This window comes from Barbus barbus (genome assembly GCF_936440315.1).
Source record: "Barbus barbus genome assembly, chromosome: 17".
Taxonomy (NCBI): domain Eukaryota; kingdom Metazoa; phylum Chordata; class Actinopteri; order Cypriniformes; family Cyprinidae; genus Barbus; species Barbus barbus.
Genome location: NC_136745.1, coordinates 8,848,539 through 8,868,074, shown reverse-complemented (window position 1 = coordinate 8,868,074; position 19,536 = coordinate 8,848,539). Strand labels below are relative to the sequence as shown.

General features: G+C 39.2%; 3 protein-coding genes across 6 annotated transcripts in view; all 3 read right to left on the bottom strand.

Moving 5' to 3' along the window:
* LOC306883678 (protocadherin gamma-A11-like) overlaps positions 1–19,536 on the bottom strand; it is a gene marked incomplete at its 5' end in the record, with an annotated part of 142,632 nt that overhangs the window by 83,016 nt on the left and 40,080 nt on the right. The window contains one exon of one of the 4 annotated variants that reach the window (XM_079439073.1): positions 15,923–18,455. The exons of the other annotated variants lie outside the window; for them this stretch is intronic. Coding sequence (XP_079295199.1) covers positions 15,923–18,331 — 2,409 coding nt within the window. Of the gene's footprint in view, positions 1–15,922; positions 18,456–19,536 lie in introns of those variants that run through there. 4 annotated transcript variants of the gene reach the window in all.
* LOC306883182 (protocadherin beta-18-like) lies at positions 103–2,870 on the bottom strand (the record flags this gene model as incomplete). Its single annotated transcript, XM_079438303.1, has 2 exons — positions 103–120; positions 453–2,870. 2 exons carry the CDS (start codon positions 2,868–2,870, stop codon positions 103–105), a joined length of 2,436 nt encoding a protein of 811 aa, XP_079294429.1.
* Positions 10,964–13,357, bottom strand: LOC306883181 (protocadherin gamma-A4-like; the record flags this gene model as incomplete). The annotated part of the gene is made up of 1 exon (XM_079438302.1): positions 10,964–13,357. One exon carries the CDS (start codon positions 13,355–13,357, stop codon positions 10,964–10,966), a length of 2,394 nt encoding a protein of 797 aa, XP_079294428.1.

Genomic DNA, 19,536 nt, shown 5'->3' with positions numbered 1-19,536 from the left:
GCCCTTATCTGCCACAAAGCGAGAAAATGGGGAGGAGTGAAGACTGCTGAATGACGAAGCACACCATAAAATGTTTTACTGATCAACAGTGGCCCTTGCTGTTCAAAGTGAGCCAAAGCACTACGAAATATGTGAAGTATTACCAATTTTATGACATCCTTCATACTAATATATATATATATATATATATATATATATGTGTGTGTGTGTGTGTGTGTGTGTGTGTGTGTACACACACAATTCATACATCTAAATCATATTCATATCGAGGATAAGAATGATTGAAGTGAGGCTATAATGTTCAGCACCATGGACAGCGACACAACACAGGCCATATAAATGTCACTTTTACCTATAATTCACATTTCACAACATTGCAGACTACGAGTGTATAATATCCATTGAAAGCTATGTTTAGGGGGGACAAAACAAATCACATCGTGCAGACTTACCAGTGTAGTGCCCGCTTCAGTGCAATCGATGCTGTGTTTCTCTTTTGGAATTGTTGCGGTTCCACTTGCATCAACATTCATCAGACTTTGACTGATGGGTCCGAAATACTTAACATCACTTTTCCTGGAATCTGTGGTTCTGTAAATTTCATAATTGTGAACATGCTGCAGAGTTCCTGTGCCAACAGTGTCTGCGTAACGAGGCGGATAGTACGGAATAACTGGGAGATTTGACTGATAATACAAACGAGATTGCCTCCACCTGTACATTTTAACAGATATTATGACGACCAAACACGTTATGAAAAGAAATGAGACTGCAGCCAAAGCCAAGACTAGATAAAAAGTCAGATTATCGTTGTATTCCTTGTCGTGCGGAAAATCAGTGAACTCCGAGAGCACTTCAGGGAAGCTGTCCGCCACCGCCACGTTAACATTGACTGTAGCTGATCGAGAGGGCTGCCCGTTGTCCTCCACTACAACAGTGAGTCTTTGTTTCACAGCATCTTTATCTGTCACTTGGCGCACAGTTCTTATTTCTCCATTCTGTAAACCCACTTCAAACAGCGCCCTGTCTGTGGCTTTCTGCAGTTTATATGAGAGCCAGGCATTCTGTCCAGAGTCCACATCAACAGCTACCACTTTAGTCACCAGGTAACCCACATCTGCAGAACGAGGCACTATTTCAGCCACCACTGAAGAGCCTGACTGGACCGGATACAGAACCTGAGGCGCGTTGTCATTCTGGTCCTGAACCTTAATGAGAACTGTAACATTTGAACCGAGAGGTGGAGACCCTCCATCTTGCGCTCTCACATGTATTTTAAACTCTTTCATCTGTTCATAATCAAATGGTCTCACCGCGTGGATAATTCCATTGTCTGCGTTAACGGAGAAGTACGATGACACAGGAGAACCATTTACATCTGTATCTACCAGGTAATACGCGATACGCGCGTTTTGCCCTGCGTCAGGGTCTGTTGCTTGAAGAGTCAGCAGAGAAACACCGGGAGAGTTATTCTCAAATATATAGGTTTTATATTCGTGTTGACTAAAGGCTGGTGCATTGTCGTTAATATCAGTAATATCTAAAGAAATAGTTATTTTACTGAATAATGAGGGGCTGCCCTCGTCTGACGCAACTAATGTTAGGTTAAAACTGGAAACTTTTTCTCGGTCTAGTGGTGCATCGGTGACCAAAGTGTAGTACTTACGCGATGATGGTTTAATTGTAAAGGGAGAATTATGTTCTAAAGTTAAGCGGACCTGTCCATTTTTACCGGAATCTAAATCCTGGACGCTTATTAAAGCTACAACTGTGCCGGGCGGAGAATCCTCTTGTATTTTACCAGAAAAAGATGTCATCATTATAATAGGGTTGTTGTCATTAACATCTACAACATCTATGAGTAATTTACTTGCGCCGGTTAGACCCCATGGATCTTTAGCCTGCAAATTAAGTTCATATTGCTGAACTGTTTCGTAGTCTAAACTGCCAGTGAGTGTTACTTCACCAGTGGCTCCATTGATTTGGAATAGGTGTGCAGCGTCCTCTCCCATATGAGTAAATGAATGCGTGACATTGCCATTGTAACCTTCGTCTGCATCAGATGCACTTACTGTAGTTATCAACATCCCTTTTACTGCGTTTTCAGCTACACTTGCTTTATATACTGTTTCAGTGAAAATGGGTGAATTATCATTGGCATCAAGGAGTTTAACGATTATTTTAACGGTTCCAGAGCGCGGCGGGTCTCCACCATCAATAGCTGTTAATACAAGTGAATGCTCGCTCTGTTTCTCTCTGTCTAGCAGCGACTGCAACACCATCTCTGCATATTTACTGCCGTCCGAGCGATTGTGTTGCTTTAAAGCAAAATTATCAGTAGGTTTCAGACTGTAGCTCTGAAGAGAATTCAAACCAACATCTGGATCAGTCGCTGTGTCTAACAAGAAAATAGTGCCTATAGGTGTGGACTCGCTAATCTCTAAAATGATTTCTTTCTTAGAAAAAACGGGTGCATGATCATTGATGTCTTGAATCTCGATTGTGATCGAAAAAAACTCGAGGGGATTTTCAAGCAAAATCTCAAGACCGAAACTACATGGAGATTTTTGTCCGCAGAGCTGCTCTCGGTCTATTCTCTCTTTTACCACCAAATGTCCTTTGTTGCGGGTCAGCTCGACATATTGTCTACTATCATCAATAACGAGCCGCGCACGGCCAGAAACCAACCTTTTTACATCCAAACCGAGATCCTTTGCCACATCTCCTACAAACAATCCTGGTCTCATTTCCTCTGGAATCGAATAACGAATCTGCCCGGTCACGGTGCTCAGCACGAATAAAAGGAAAATGTAGAATCCTGCTTGCCATTTTACACACCGCCTCAATTGGAGTCCTTTGTTATCCTGCATCCTGCAAATGTAATAATCCAAGCAAAATGCATTCATACACGTCCAGTTTTCAAATATTCGAACATTTAAATAATTATCTTCTGTATTGTTAAAAGGATTCCAAATCTTAGATTCCTTCTAATGTACAAATAACAGCTCGACGTCTTTTCTATGCTGTTTGACGCAATGCCTTCTATACGCAGTTGTTTTGCTTTGCTCACTGTCGTCTCCCTGGGCAACAGCACCTCTCACAGTCAATGAGCAGCACAACAGCAGAGCTGGACTGTCCAGCATAACAGAAGAAAAAATAAGTGAGCTACACTCACTGAAATAAAGGTACAAAGCTGCCCCTGGGGTGGTGGCTTATCATAAAGTACACCTTTGTAAATAAATGGTTGATATTAATACCTGACGCCCCAGTGACAGCTTTCGTACTTTTATTTATGGTTCTGTTGGTTTTCATTGCTGATCAGAAACTCAATAGCGAGTAGTTGGTGCATCAAAAAAATCTTTCATTGTGATTATCTGCAGGAATGGAGACATGAAATCAAATTAAAATGCAGAATTATAGAAAGTGAATCCAACCAGAGTATACCAATTACATTTTACCACCAACCAATAACACCATTTACTCTATAGCGTTTCACAAGAGTTTAAAACGATTTTAGGTGCATCTATTCCTGTACATTACACTAAAACCTCTTATTTAATCAAAATAATGGAATGTGTAAGATCAAGATGTGATTCTAGTGTCTAAGCTAGCACATGACCTACATTTGAAAGGATAAAAATAAGTGGAGTGTGATCTCCAAAACAGACCCAGACAAAACATTGTGCATTCAGATCTGATAGTCAAAACCTTGTAGTAATAAAAAATAAATAAATAAATAAATTCATTAACGCTATACAATAAGTTTGAATCTGTCAACATTAGTTAATATACTGTATATATACAGTAGTGGCAAAAATTGTTAGAACATTTGGCATATTTAAGAGGTTTCAGTTGTTTTTGTTGAATTGGCCTGTTGGGGAATAACAGTTAAAACCCATGGGCCAGGTATGATGAACAAAGACCAGGAGTCAGATTGCGATTAATTAAAGAAATTTACTGAAGAAATAGTTTGCAGTTTCATCCGCAGAAGTCAGCTTTAACACTCGCGATGGAGTTCGTAGGCCGACCTGCTTTACAATTCAAAAACACCAGCAATTATACCCTAACAGAGGTTGCTAATTGCGTCAATGCATAAGTCATCAAAATTCTGATTGGGTCTAAAACCTAGATAAACTTAGACAATTTCCACATATGGATGCAAGCTTGAAGCATATCTTCTGATGGCTATTTTAGTGACAAGTGATCAGAGGTCCAACGCAATACGCCTCTCCAAAGACGAATATCTGATACGTTGGACATCGGCAGCGGAACGTTTGTCCTGGACTGTATGAGTTTCTCCCTGTACAGACAGATACTAACACACATACGCAGAGAAACACTTATCTTACTTCAAGGTTGCCTCAGCCCTAAACCTTATCGGGCATGGTTACACGCACAATTAGAGCAGCTTCTTAGAGAGTAGAAAGGCAGACTAAAGCCATATTCAACTTAATCTCTAACATGCATAAATGTAACTTTGATTAATAATTATTCAAGAAATATTATAATTAATATTATTATGAAGGCCACTGTAGATCTGCCATCCACTCCTTCAGGCCATTACACTACCCATGAAACAAACTATTGCCAGAACTACCTGTGACAAAAGGAATTTGCTGGAACATTGAAAATGATGGTCTGGCCCCCTCAAAATCCGGACCTCAACCCCATCGAGCAAATTTGGGGCGAGTTGGAAAATAAACAGAATAGATCTATTCTACAGTCAAAGGAAAGCCTTTGGCTTCAGTTGCAGAAGGAATGGGATAACATTAGTGTTGAAGTTCTCAGGAAATATATTGACACTATGCCAGAGAGATGTGCTGCTGTAATTACTGCAAAAAGTGGACATACCAAATATTAAAGTTAAAAGTGGATAACTATTCAGGCAAAAAAGTTCAATGTTTTCAGATCTGTCAGGTGTTCTAACAATTTTGGCCATCAATACACACACACACACATTTATACATCTATAGATATATACATCGGCATGCGAAAGATTGTGAACCGCTTGCAGAATCTGTGAAAATCTGAATAATTTTAACAAAATAAGAGAGATCATACAAAATGCATGTTATTTTTTATTTAGTACTGTCCTGAGTAAAATATTTTACATAAAACGTGTTTACGTATAGTCCACAAGACAAAAAAAATAGCTGAAATTATTCAAATAACCCCCTTCAAATGTTTAGGAACCCTTGGTTCTAAATACTGTGTGTGGTTACCTGGATGATCTAGGACTGTTTTTTTGTTTTGTGATGGTTGTTCATGAGTCCCTTGTTTGTTCTGGACAATTAAACTGAGCACTGTTCTTCAGAAAAATCCCCCATGTCCTGCAGATTCTTCAGTTTTACAGCATCCTTTGCTTAAGGAAACACGATGTATTAAGAGCCAGGGTGAAAACTTTTGAACAGGATGAAGAGGTCCAAATTTTTCTTATTTTGTTGAAATATATATATTTTTTTCCCGTTTAGTACTGCCCTTCAGAAGCAACAGAAGATACTTGCATGTTTCCCGGAAGACAAATTAAGTACAATTTACCTTGATCTTCAAAATCAAAAAGTTTTCACCCCCTGCTCTTAATGCATCGTGTTTCCTTCTGGAGCATCAGTGAGTGTTTGAACCTTTTTTAATTGTTGTGTCTGAGTCCCTCAATTGTCCTCAGTGTGAAAAGGTGGATCTAAAAATCATACAGTTACTGCTGGAAAGGGTTCAAATATGCAAAAGATGCTGTAAAACTGAAGATTCTGCAGGACCTGGAGGATTTTTCTGAAGAACAGTGCTCAGTTTAACTGTTCAGAACAAACAAGGGACTCATGAACAACCATCACAAAACAAAAAAAACAATCGTAGATCATCCAGGTAACCACACACAGTATTAAGAACCAAGGGTTCCCAAACTTTTGAAGGGGGTTATTTTAATAATTTCAGCTATTTATGTAAACATCTATTATGTAAAATATCTTACTCAGGACAGTACTCAAAAAATAACATGCATTTTATATGATCTCTAATTTTGTTAAAATTATTCACAATTCACAATAATTCACAAAATTATTTCACAGATTCTGCAAGGGGTTCTCAAACTTTCGCATGCCACTACACATACATATATATATATATATATATATATATATATATATATATATATATATATATATATATATATATATATATATATATATATATCAAATCTAAAAGAAATGCTGTAAAAACTGTTTTTAATTGTTTGCTCATTGTATCCAATGCATTAACTAACTTAGCCTTATTAAAGTGTTACCAGAAACACTTTAATAAGGTGTTATTGTGCCAGTATGTGGTTTTGGACATTGCAGTTGATTTGAACACATCAGCTGTGTAGATGCATAAAACATGAGCAGCACTAAAGAGGCCGCATATTCATACATACTCATCACATCTAGTGTGATGAGATTGCATTATTCAGACTCTGTGTCCCATGATGCATTTTAATGCTGTAAAAGTGGGCCAGAGCCCAGCCTTAAAGCATAGTGACACACTGCTGCAGCAGGAGAGGAGAGCCAGAGACCTATATAGGGCACCCCCACCCCACACACACACACTCACACTCACACTCTCACTCTCACACTCACACTCATACAGTAAGATCACACAGCGTCTGTGACACAGTTTCAGTGAACCACCACAAGATGGAGCACAGCACATACTATATGATAACATTCAGTTACTGAACTGAACATAACTAATCAGTTCATCAGAAAAATGAACATTTAAATGACACAGAGAGAGAAAGAAAAAGACAAAGTAAAAAGAGCTTCCTGTGAATTGCCAACTGTATTTTATTTAACAATAGCAGTAAATAAAATGTTTCTTACCTAAATGAAGATTGATTTGTTTCCATTCATTAGGATGGACAGCACACCATGGAGGAGAGAAAAGAGAAGAGAAAATTAAATTTCCATTTCCCGAAGAAAATGTGTTTTGTTCAAAGCACTTACACTGTATGCAATAGTAAAACCGATGCTTTCCTTGGTAAACACCATTAATTAAAAATAAATAAACATAATAAAGATAAAAGATAAATGAGGGAGAGACAAAAAAAAAATAAAAAAATTAAAAAAAAAATCACACAAAGTGCACATGAAACAGGTATAAAATACAGCTTAAACCAGAACTCTTTGACAACTGTATGACATATCAACGGTAAGAATGGTGTCATCATGATCTCCATTTTGACAAAACAGTGTGCACTGAGGAACACAGGAGTATGTGGGGCATGTGAGGAGACACATTTCTGCCTCTGTCCTTAAATCCCTTCAATAGCTTTTCATGTAGTCATCTCTGCCTTGTGTGCAAATCCACTATAGCATGACAATCAGATTGGATTACAAAGCAAAATTGAATTTTACTATGGTCTGTGTATGTTTTAATATTTTGCTGTTAATTTTCTCTCATCCTCATACACAGAGAACCCTTCTCACGTGTGCAGCAGAAGTAGGCCTGCCTAAAGCAACAATTTAACCACACATGGATGAACATTAAACAGCACACAGTTGCTGGCTGGGAAATGTGCAGCGTTCTGAGAATACAGATCTGCAATGCAGACTCCTATACGTAACATTTAACTACATATATTCCATATAATTTGCTTTTCAGGGTTATTCATTAATAACTGGCATTCATGACAACTACTGTTAAGCCAAAACCCACATTCAATTAATAAAACACCTTTGCTGAGGATTTTAAGCAGTATATTAACCATCACCAGATCTGATGCTAATTGAATCCACACTAATGTCACCTGAAAAACCTTAAATGAAGCTCAGAATGACACTTGGGTGAAATAATTTGGAAATTCTTTCCAATCTCTCTTTTGTAGCCTTATTGTGGCGTAATGTATGCTTATGTGTCCAGTTAAATGCATGACGTACACATTGCAGATGAGCTCAGTGCACAAATATCTGGCTGTTTAGACAAAACATTACTATCTATTTGGACTGTATATTTAATCATGCAGACCCGGCAAAAACCAATATACAGTTTACACGTGACTAAATCATCCTTTATCCTATATAAGAAGCTCAAGTCATGAGGAGAGTCATAAAGTTATGGTTAGATATTTGAAAATGATTCAAATAGCAATAAATTTGTCATTTTTAGGTAAATACTATGACTATTTTATGGCAAAGTATTCTAGTGCCAAATGTAATTTAAACAATTAAAAGAAAAAAAAAAAAAAAACACTTCACACTACAACTCTAACCTAGACTATTTTTCCCCTTGGGTTTTGCTAGATTTCACACTAGTAATTTTAAACTTTGCAATAAGAATCCCTGCTTTAGAGTGAAACTGATGCTAACACCAACCAGTAATTCCAATTTATTACTAACTGAAGGCAGGTATGATGAGTGTAACTCAAGTCTAGACTTTTAAAGTAATCCTTAAAATTTGAACGATTTGAAGGTAAAAGGCCACATTACAATCTTATGCTACCTGGACTAAAAGATAAGCATACTGTATGCCTAAACACATCCTGAAATCGGACTGCTTATTTAAAGAAATAACATATCTGAGCCAAGACAAAATAAAAATCTCCAATTAAAAACAGGTCAGACATACTGGAACATTAGGAAGACTGTTGAACGTTGCATGGAGTACTTCCTTATTTCCCATTTAAATGAGACAGTGTGCCCCTTTTGATAAACTAATTTTATATCATAACTACTTTTCTAGAATTGAAAGTCACTTTACAAAGCACATAAACAGCACTAGAGTAAATGTTAAAATACAGGTCCTTCTCAAAAAATTAGCATATTGTGGTAAAGTTAATTATTTTCTGTAATGTACTGATAAACATTAGACTTTCATATATTTTAGATTCATTACAACACAACTGAAGTAGTTCAAGCCTTTTATTGTTTTAATATTGATGATTTTGGCATACAGCTCATGAAAACCCAAAATTCCTATCTCAAAAAATTAGCATATTTCATCCGACCAATAAAAGAAAAGTGTTTTTAATACAAAACAAAAGTCAACCTTCAAATAATTATGTTCAGTTATGCACTCAATACTTGGTCGGGAATCCTTTTGCAGAAATGACTGCTTCAATGCGGCGTGGCATGGAGGCAATCAGCCTGTGGCACTGCTGAGGTGTTATGGAGGCCCAGGATGCTTCGATAGCGGCCTTAAGCTCATCCAGAGTGTTGGGTCTTGCGTCTCTCAACTTTCTCTTCACAATATCCCACAGATTCTCTATGGGGTTCAGGTCAGGAGAGTTGGCAGGCCAATTGAGCACAGTAATACCATGGTCAGTAAACCATTTACCAGTGGTTTTGGCACTGTGAGCAGGTGCCAGGTCGTGCTGAAAAATGAAATCTTCATCTCCATAAAGCTTTTCAGCAGATGGAAGCATGAAGTGCTCCAAAATCTCCTGATAGCTAGCTGCATTGACCCTGCCCTTGATAAAACACAGTGGACCAACACCAGCATCACTGACTGTGGGTACTTGACACTGGACTTCAGGCATTTTGGCATTTCCCTCTCCCCAGTCTTCCTCCAGACTCTGGCACCTTGATTTCCGAATGACATGCAAAATTTGCTTTCATCCGAAAAAAGTACTTTGGACCACTGAGCAACAGTCCAGTGCTGCTTCTCTGTAGCCCAGGTCAGGCGCGTCTGCCGCTGTTTCTGGTTCAAAAGTGGCTTGACCTGGGGAATGCGGCACCTGTAACCCATTTCCTGCACACGCCTGTACACGGTGGCTCTGGATGTTTCTACTCCAGACTCAGTCCACTGCTTCCGCAGGCCCCCCAAGGTCTGGAATCGGTCCTTCTCCACAATCTTCCTCAGGGTCCGGTCACCTCTTCTCGTTGTGCTGCGTTTTCTGCCACACTTTTTCCTTCCCACAGACTTCCCACTGAGGTGCCTTGATACAGCACTCTGGGAACAGCCTATTCGTTCAGAAATTTCTTTCTGTGTCTTACCCTCTTGCTTGAGGGTGTCAATGATGGCCTTCTGGACAGCAGTCAGGTCGGCAGTCTTACCCATGATTGCGGTTTTGAGTAATGAACCAGGCTGGGAGTTTTTAAAAGCCTCAGGAATCTTTTGCAGGTGTTTAGAGTTAATTAGTTGATTCAGATGATTAGGTTAATAGCTCGTTTAGAGAACCTTTTCATGATATGCTAATTTTTTGAGATAGGAATTTTGGGTTTTCATGAGCTGTATGCCAAAATCATCAATATTAAAACAATAAAAGGCTTGAACTACTTCAGTTGTGTTGTAATGAATCTAAAATATATGAAAGTCTAATGTTTATCAGTACATTACAGAAAATAATGAACTTTATCACAATATGCTAATTTTTTGAGAAGGACCTGTAAATGTTAAAAATTGATCTCTGTATAAATAAGTGCATGCATGGTTCATGTCATACCATGGTTCAAAGGAAATATTTATTATTTGAATTTTAAGTTTAAAGTCACCAGTAACAAACTTCACATACAAGACTGAATTGTACAATAACATAAGAAAAGAGACAGCATGATACAATAGCTTATGTATAAACCCCCAAAAAAGAGAATCTAGAGAAAGAGAATTGTAAATAAAATCATGATAAATGTGATTAAAAGAGATGCTAGAAGAGTGCTCATGTGAAAGAATGTAAAGTAAATGTCCAAACAAATTGAAATACTATTGATTTCTAAATAAAGTGACTAAATCTCCTTGCAAACTGTACACACACACACACTTAGAGCAGATCAACATTAATAAACATATATTTTTAGAGTTTGTGTTTACAAGTTGTGTAAAAAATCTTGTCACATGCAAAATTAAAGCAGAAAAGAACATACAACATTAAAGTGAGGGACTCACTGAAGACGTACATTATAATAATGAACATTTGTCATTTGTTTGATTAAAGGATTTTCAGTCCAATTTGTTGATAAGGATTTTCTCTATGATTGTCAGGGTCAAACCACCTGAGTTAGAGTTTATGTGGCACTAATAGCTTTGCAAGTGTGGCGCTGTGGCCACCAACATGCAATGACGTGCCTCTCTTATTCAGCATGTCCAAATCAACAAAGTCCGAGCCAAATCTGAAGTCCCCTTTCCATGAGCCTGTGGTTAAGAACGAATTATATCGATCATCTTTCTGCAGAGTATTGAAGCGGCTCACGTCAGAGTAGCCAGGTGGTCCGTAGGTAGGAGGAAAAACGGGTAAGTTTGCAGTTGAACGGTACATGTGTCGGTATCTACATAATCTCATATAGACCACAGCAATGATGAGCACAAGGAAAAGACTGGACGTGCCTGCCAGAGCCATTATTAAATACAATATAAGGTCACTGTGTCCATGTGATTTATCTGTGCCACGTGAAACGAGCTCATCAATAATAGGCAAGCCGTCTTCTATCATAATATTGACAGTTGCTGTTGCAGACAAAGATTCAAGCCCATTATCAATCACAGAGACTATCAAGGTTTGTTTGATTTCTTCATCTTCTGCAAACGGCCTTAGTGTCCTAATTTCTCCACAGTGCAGTCCAATGGAGAACAAATTAGGCTGTGTGGCTTTTACAATTCGATAGGACAGCCATGCATTGTGCCCTGCGTCTGCATCAATCGCAACCACTTTGGTGACCAGATAATCTGCAGGAGCAGCTCGGGGCACAATGTCATGTGCAAGGTACCCATCAAACTGAACAGGGTAAAGAACAACTGGAGCATTGTCGTTCTGATCTACAATAAAAATCTGGACAGTGCATGTGCTAGTGAACGATGGCCTGCCTTCATCACGTGCCACAACTTGAACATGAAAGTGAGTGGATGATTCGTAATCAAAGGGGCACAGAGTAAATATCTCACCAGTTTCTGGATTGATGGAAAGATGAGAGGCTGCATCTTCTGAAAGAGAATACAAGATTCTAGAGTTCTGGCCTTCATCTGCATCATCAGCATTGACCTTAATAACCAGGGTTCCCTGGGGCTGATTCTCTACAAATTTGATGCTGTAGTCACGGTGTCTAAAAATAGGAGGATTATCATTAACGTCTGTGACTGTTATGGCTACAGTTTTACTGCTGAATAAAGGGGGTGTGCCAGCATCCACAGCAGTCATGGTTATGTTATAGTGAGGACACTTTTCCCGGTCTAAAACTCCATCAATCACAAGCATGAAGTAATTCTTTACCTCTGACACAAGTTTAAATGGCATGTCATCAGAAATCTCATACGTGACCCGTCCACTGGTACCAGTATCAAGGTCATAAACGTGCAGCAAAGCCACCATGGTTCCAGGTGAAGCATCCTCTGGCACAGTAGAAGTAGTTGATTTAATAGCAATAACAGGTGAATTGTCATTCACATCTATCACATCTATTATGAGTTTACAGTGAGATGACTGTCCGCCCCCATCTTTGGCTTGTACATCCAGCTCGTGAGAACTGGCCTCCTCATAATCCAATGCACCCATGACCTTTACCTCACCCGTCACGTGGTCGACCTCCACAACCCCCCTCGTCTTATCAGGCACGTGACTGAAAGAGTAACTAATTTCCCCATAAATCCCACTGTCTAAATCGGTTGCATTTAATTTAACCAACACAGTGCCTCTAGGTGAATTTTCCTGCGCACTGACTTTGTACACAGTTTGATCAAACACAGGAACGTTATCATTGGCGTCCAAGACATGAATGTGAATTGATGTCGTTCCAGAACGAAAAGGTCGGCCACCATCCAATCCACTTAGAGTCAGAAAGTGATCAGCTTGGTTTTCTCGATCCAAAGGCTTTTTAAGAACCAATTCAGGATATGCATTTCTGTCCACCTGAGTATTCATTTCCAAAGCAAAATATTCATTCTCACTGAGTTGATAATGGTGAACTGAATTAGCTCCTATGTCAGGATCGTGAGCACTTTCAAGTGGAAAACGCCTCCCCAGGACCATTGACTCCAGTAGCTCCAGCTCAATCTGACCATTTTCAAACGTCGGACTGTTATCGTTGATGTCCTGGATGTCTAAGAGGAGGCTGTACACTTTGAGCGGATTTTCCAAGAGCAGCTGGAATTGCAGGACGCACGGTGCAGACTGCACACAAAGCTCCTCACGGTCCATTCTCTCACTCACCAACAGAGAGCCTGTTTCTGCTCTCAGCTCGCAAAACTGTCGGCTCCCCTCAGCAACAACTCGAGCATTGCGCCTCACAAGCTCAGTCACATCTATTCCCAAATCTCTCGCCACATTGCCAATGACAGAGCCTCGCTGCATCTCTTCTGGAACTGAATAACGCACTTCACCGAGAGAGCCGCACATGCAAATGAAGCAGAAACAAAGCTGAAGCCAGAAATTGGCCCAAACGCATCTTTTCAAACAAATCATGTTGTGAAATATTAATGGCTATATTTAAATGAAAAAGAATAAAAATAATGACGATCAAAGCACATTCTGAACAGATCCTCAAATAGCTGGGGCAGACACTGCACTCTGATGACTGCTCCTGTCGGCTTAGATTTTTATTTTTATCTCTCCCTTCCTCTGCACTCCTCAGCATTCCCCTCCCCATCTATCCCTCATTCCTCCCCTCCTCTGCTCACTGTGTAACACTGATTATACTGAATCAGGGCACACGGCACAGATGAGATCACTTGCTAAGCTGTGTGTAACAAAAGAGCGTCACCCAGAGACCAAAAGAAAGAGTTACAGACACACAAACTTGAGCTACCATGAACAAACAAAATACCACTGGATTTATTTATTATTATTATTATTATTATTATTATTATTTAAATAAAGAACATAAGAATATAACTAGTACTGAGAAACTAATGTTAGTTAAAAAAGATCTCAATATTTGATATGCTATGGTTTAATTCAGGGGCCTGAGGAGTACTAAATATTAAGAACAAAACTTTTTTGGGGGGCTTGATCCCTTCTGAAAATGTATGTAACTAGTCACTATTTAGAATTTCAAATAAACTTTTAGGTTAAATGGATAGCATTACCTCACAACTATGTCGGATGAACAGGTATAAGCCAGATTGTAACCTTAACACATGGTGATGATGATGATGATGATAATAGTAAAACTACTACTACTACTAATAAATGGTTACGATGAGTTGTAATTCGCTAAATTAGAGAAGACTGCTTTTCTAAAATTTACAACGCCATTAAACAAATATTTAACAGTCTAAATCAGATTCTATGGTGATGATAGCACTCATAAAAAATGCAGAACTAATTTCATACTTTATTTTTAGAGGTAATGTCAAGCCCTTCAAGATCATCCACAGCAGACTTTTTCAGAGTCAGGTCAATGGTCATTGTGCCCTCATTATAAGATCTGACGAACTTGAAGTCACTAGTGCGCGAGCCCGTGGTCAGGTATGCGTCATAATTGTAAGCGCTGCGGAGAGTTCCCGCGCCCTCCACTTCAGCGTAATTTGGAGGCAGATACGCCCTGGGAATAGCATTTGTTGGCGATTTTCTACAACAATATGAGACTTCAGTCCTGAATGACATCATGCAAAGGGTGGAGAGAAACAGCTACGTGAATGTCAACGATTAAACTGGTAAGCAGCGACACTAAGAGTTCAATTAAGAAACTGCAAGTACTCTCACAGCTCTGATATTAAATTGAGAAACTTGGATATAAGCACATTAAATGACTTCATAACATCAAGACTCCAACAGGATGAAATATTCTCGTTAGATGTGAACACAGAAGAAGCCTAAATTTCTAGAGCATCTATGCGTAAAATAAACACCCGTGTATGTAGACCGACATAAAGCAAAACCGCAACAGCAACAGACACTGGCCCGTACAGCAGCGTGGGAAGCTTATAGAAATATGCCGTTCTATTCTACAACGTCTATTCAGTAAACTGAATTTTAAAAGAAATAGTGAAATAAGAATTTAAAAAACTTCATGAGCCTAGTTCAGAGAACATGGTTAAAAAATTTGCATGATTAATGTTTAAGGACCGTTTCTCATCGCGTTTTCTTGAAAGCATAATTCCAGCAGTATATAAAACTTTCGCAAATTACTGAGAACCTCTGACGACTCCTAATACACGTGCAGTGCTTTTTTTTTGGGGGGGGGGGGGGGGGGGGGGGCTTATCTCTCATTTACCAAAATGATTCGAAATAAACGATGTCAAAACGTTCAGATGGATCTCCCATTCTCTTTAGGTTTGCTATAAAGTATTGGAGAAAAAACAAACAAACAAAGAAACCTTCACATTCACAATGATACCAAATAGACTGTTCGTAGCTTCCTCAGTCAAGGCCTACCTTCGTGAGTACAACCAACAGCAGTCGAGGTATGAAGTTTTAAATTCTAAATCATGAAATCCAATTGACAAAAAAATCAAAAAATCAAAAAAAAAAAAAAAAAAACACGTGACTATGCGATAATTATCACTAATCCTTCTGTACATTTTAATGATCAATTAAGATATTTGAGCGTGTGCTGAGTATCATCCTCTGTCTCTCTCCTCCATATCTTGCTCCATATAAACGCAACATCCTAAACAACGTAAAAGCTGATTCAGCACCATGGACAGCAACAGTAAAAAGTTACCCTGTGATTTTCCATACAACTAAAAGTATATTGGCCTATTACTAAACAGAATGTTATTGGCTTCGGCATTTAATCCTCTTTATATGCTAAATTCATAAAAGCGAGACATTAAAGAGAGAAACACTAAAACAATGAAAGAAAGAAATAGATTCGTAAAACATGACGATTTATGAATAGAGTATGTATAAAACACTACATTTCAGACCTTAATTGTAGATTTGTGAATGTTTGAATGTGAATAGGTCACGTGATCCTTTTCTAGAACAGAGCCTGACAGTACGATCAAATGAGAAAACAAATTCAGTTAATTTCTAATCCCAGACCATTAACTATCTGTGGAAAACAGAGTTGTTTACTCCTACCTGAAACGAATCGTTCACTTCCGCATCAAGCCCTTCAAGATCATCCACAGCGGATTGAGTCTTTTTCAGAGTCAGGTCAGCGGTCAGCGTGCCCTCATTATAAGATCTGACGAACTTGAAGTCACTAGTGCGCGAGCCCGTGGTCAGGTAAGCGTCATAATTGTAAGTGCTGCGAAGAGTTCCCGCGCCCTCCACCTCCGCGTAATTTGGAGGGATATACGCGCTGGGAATGGCTACAGCTCCATCAAACAACAGTCTGGGCTTTCTCCTGCGACAAAACCTCACTGCCAGGATGATGATGATGAAGGTCAGGAAGAAAGTGGAAACGGACACCAGCGCGATGATCAAATAAAACGTCAGTTTGGAGCTGCTCTCGTCTCGAGACATGTCTTTCAGTTCTGGAACTTCAGCCAAGTTATCTGATATCAGTAAATACAATGCGCACGTAGCTGAGAGAGAGGGCTGTCCGTTATCTCTCACGGACACAACGAGGTTCTGTTTCATGCTGTCAGATTCAGAAATGTCCCTCTGCGTCCTGATCTCTCCGCTGTGGACACCGATAGTGAAAAGTCCCGGATCTGTCGCTTTAATAATGTGATACGAGAGCCACGCGTTTTGGCCAGAATCCGCGTCCACGGCTATCACCTTGGAGACCAGGGAGCGCGCCTGCGCGGCTTTGGGTACCATCTCGGTCATGAAGGAGTTTCCTTCTGGAGAGGGGTATAATATCTGAGGGGAGTTGTCATTCTCATCCGTTATGAAGACGCTCACGGTCACGTTACTGCTCAGAGGAGGAGAACCGTTGTCTCTGGCTAACACGAGCATTTTGAAACTTTTCAACTGTTCGTAATCAAACGACCTCAAGGCATGAATGACCCCGGTGTCTCCGTTAATGGATAGAAAGGAGGACACCGGTGCGCCGTTGAGATCAGAGGACAACAGAGAATAAACTACAGTGCCATTCTGTCTCCAGTCGGTGTCTGTAGCTGATACTGAACAAATAGAGGAGCCCGGTTTGCTATTTTCTTGCACATGAGCTCTGTAACTCTGCTCCTGAAATACAGGTGGATTATCATTCACGTCAGCTACAGTCAGGTGAATATTCTTAGTGGAAGATAAAGGCGGAGAGCCCTCATCAGTAGCAGTAATTGTAATATTATAATCAGAGAGCAGCTCGCGATCTAATTCACCTGTGGTCACCAGAGAATAGTAATTTTTGATTGAAGGTACGAGTTTAAACGGGACGTTTTGCTGAATGGAGCAGCGCACCTGTCCGTTATTCTCAGAGTCTCTGTCCTGCACATTAATGATGCCAACCTCTGTACCGGGGAACGCGTTCTCAGGAATCGGGCTATTCAAAGACTTAATCACTATAATGGGGGCATTGTCATTGACATCTGTAATTTCTATGATTACTTTAGTGTCCGAAGAAAGACCAGAGCCATCCTTTCCCTCAATAAGCATTTCATACCTTAATGCCATCTCAAAATCAATGGGGCCTTTAACTTTAATCTCCCCATTGTTTGGATCTAGAGAAAATAATACGTTGGCATTTTTCGAAATTCGACTAAACTCGTATGTGACTTCTCCATTTTGTCCCTCGTCAGCATCAGTAGCGCTCACTGTCACCACTACAGTATCTAGAGGAGAATTTTCAGGCAGACTGACTTTATAGACGGCCTGACTAAAGACTGGAGCATTATCATTAGCATCCAGCACAGTGACGTGTATGGCTACAGTACCTGATCTCGGTGGAGTCCCGCCGTCTACCGCAGTCAGAATTAATGTTAGCTCTTTCTGCTGCTCACGATCCAACTCTCTTTCTAACACTAACTCGATATTTTTTCCACCGTCTGACTTTGTGCTTACAGATATAAGAAAATGATCATTCCTTTCAATAGAATAGCTTTGTACTCCATTCTGTCCTATGTCCGCATCATGCGCCTCATTCACGCGGAACCGAGCGCCTTTCACAGCACTCTCACTTATCTCAAGCTTTATTGTGTCTTTGGGAAAGGTCGGTGTGTTATCATTGATATCCTGAACTTGTATTGTCACACGGTGTATCTCCAATGGGTGTTCTAGAACTAATTCGAAATTAAGAGCACAGGAAAGCCCCTCACTACAAATCTCCTCTCTGTCGATTCTCTCCGCTACGGTCAGTTCTCCAGTATTCAGATTAATGTCACAGTATCGTTTTCTGTTACCTTCAGTATCAATTCGAGCCTTACGAGATGACAGTCTGTTTACATCGAGCCCGAGATCCTTTGCTATATTTCCAATCACAGATCCGCGTTTCGTCTCCTCCGGAAAAGAATAGATCACGTCTCCATAAGCGGAGTGTGCCATCAGCACGAAGAACAAAAGACCAAACATCTGATGATTAAGCCAGAAGCTTTGAAAATCCATTTGTAAATATGCTTTAGACACAAGATGCAATACAAAACGTAAATCTGAATACTACATCAATACATAAAAGACTAGAAAAAACGCAAGCGTCGACGATTTTCCATAAAACCGAACTAGAAGCACTGCTAATGACATCAACAGGGTGGAGACAAGAAAAATGTTTTTCTCAATGATATTACAGGTGAACAGCGACTCTAAGTGTTTAAACATGAAATTGCATATTTAGCTCTCTAGAAGGATTAAGTTACGGTAGCATGACTGAAAAGCAACGATCACGGAAGTGACTTTAAAGCATAAAAAGTCTTTGGTTGTTAACATTCTGTTTTGAAGGATTAAGAAAAACAGTTTTTTAGAGTACTCCTAAAACCCACTGATTCATACAGAGTTACAGGATATGAGAGGTGGAAACACGATTCAAGCATTACTTGACCAGCACCATGGACAGCAACATAAAAAATTCCACAAGCAAGTGCACACCACACAAGTGTTTCAAAATTTTCTGTAATTGATGTCTATAGGTAAACGAAGCTACTAAAGAAATAATTTCATATTAAGGACACAACGATGAGACAGATGTGCATCAGATTGTCTTAAATAGCAATAATTACAGATTTCCTCACTGATTTACTGAAAAGGCAGGGAAAAAAAAAACAGAAATTAAACGGACACTCAAACTCACATGTAAAGTTTAAATAAGTTCCATGATAGAAAGGTTTTGTAAACTTGGCGCATATGGCGTTAATCCGTTTGAAAACAATGCATTAATCACAAATGGAAAAACGTTTTCACCAAAAAAAAAGTTTACAACATTCTACATACATATCCCCTTTACAAAGAAACTTGAGCCTAACCTCTATGAACGCAGCTCATTTTGAATTAAATCTTACAGACACGCTAAAAAATAAAGTCAATATACGAGAAAATCGCAAGAACAGTAAAAAATCGATAATACTAACATAAACAAAATCACAAATTTCAACATGAGATCTTTAAATGTCATTGAAAACGGACATTTAATGAGATGAAAAAGTACAACTAATTACAAATGCATTTCGCATCAGGCTCATTAAAAATACACAGTATAAAACAACTTAACTACTTAAAAGCATAAACAAATATGCAAAAAAAAAAAGTTCTTCTAAGACAGTTTAGAATCAACTTGAATTGCGATACGTGATATTTTAAGAGCCTGCTGCAAATCAAAG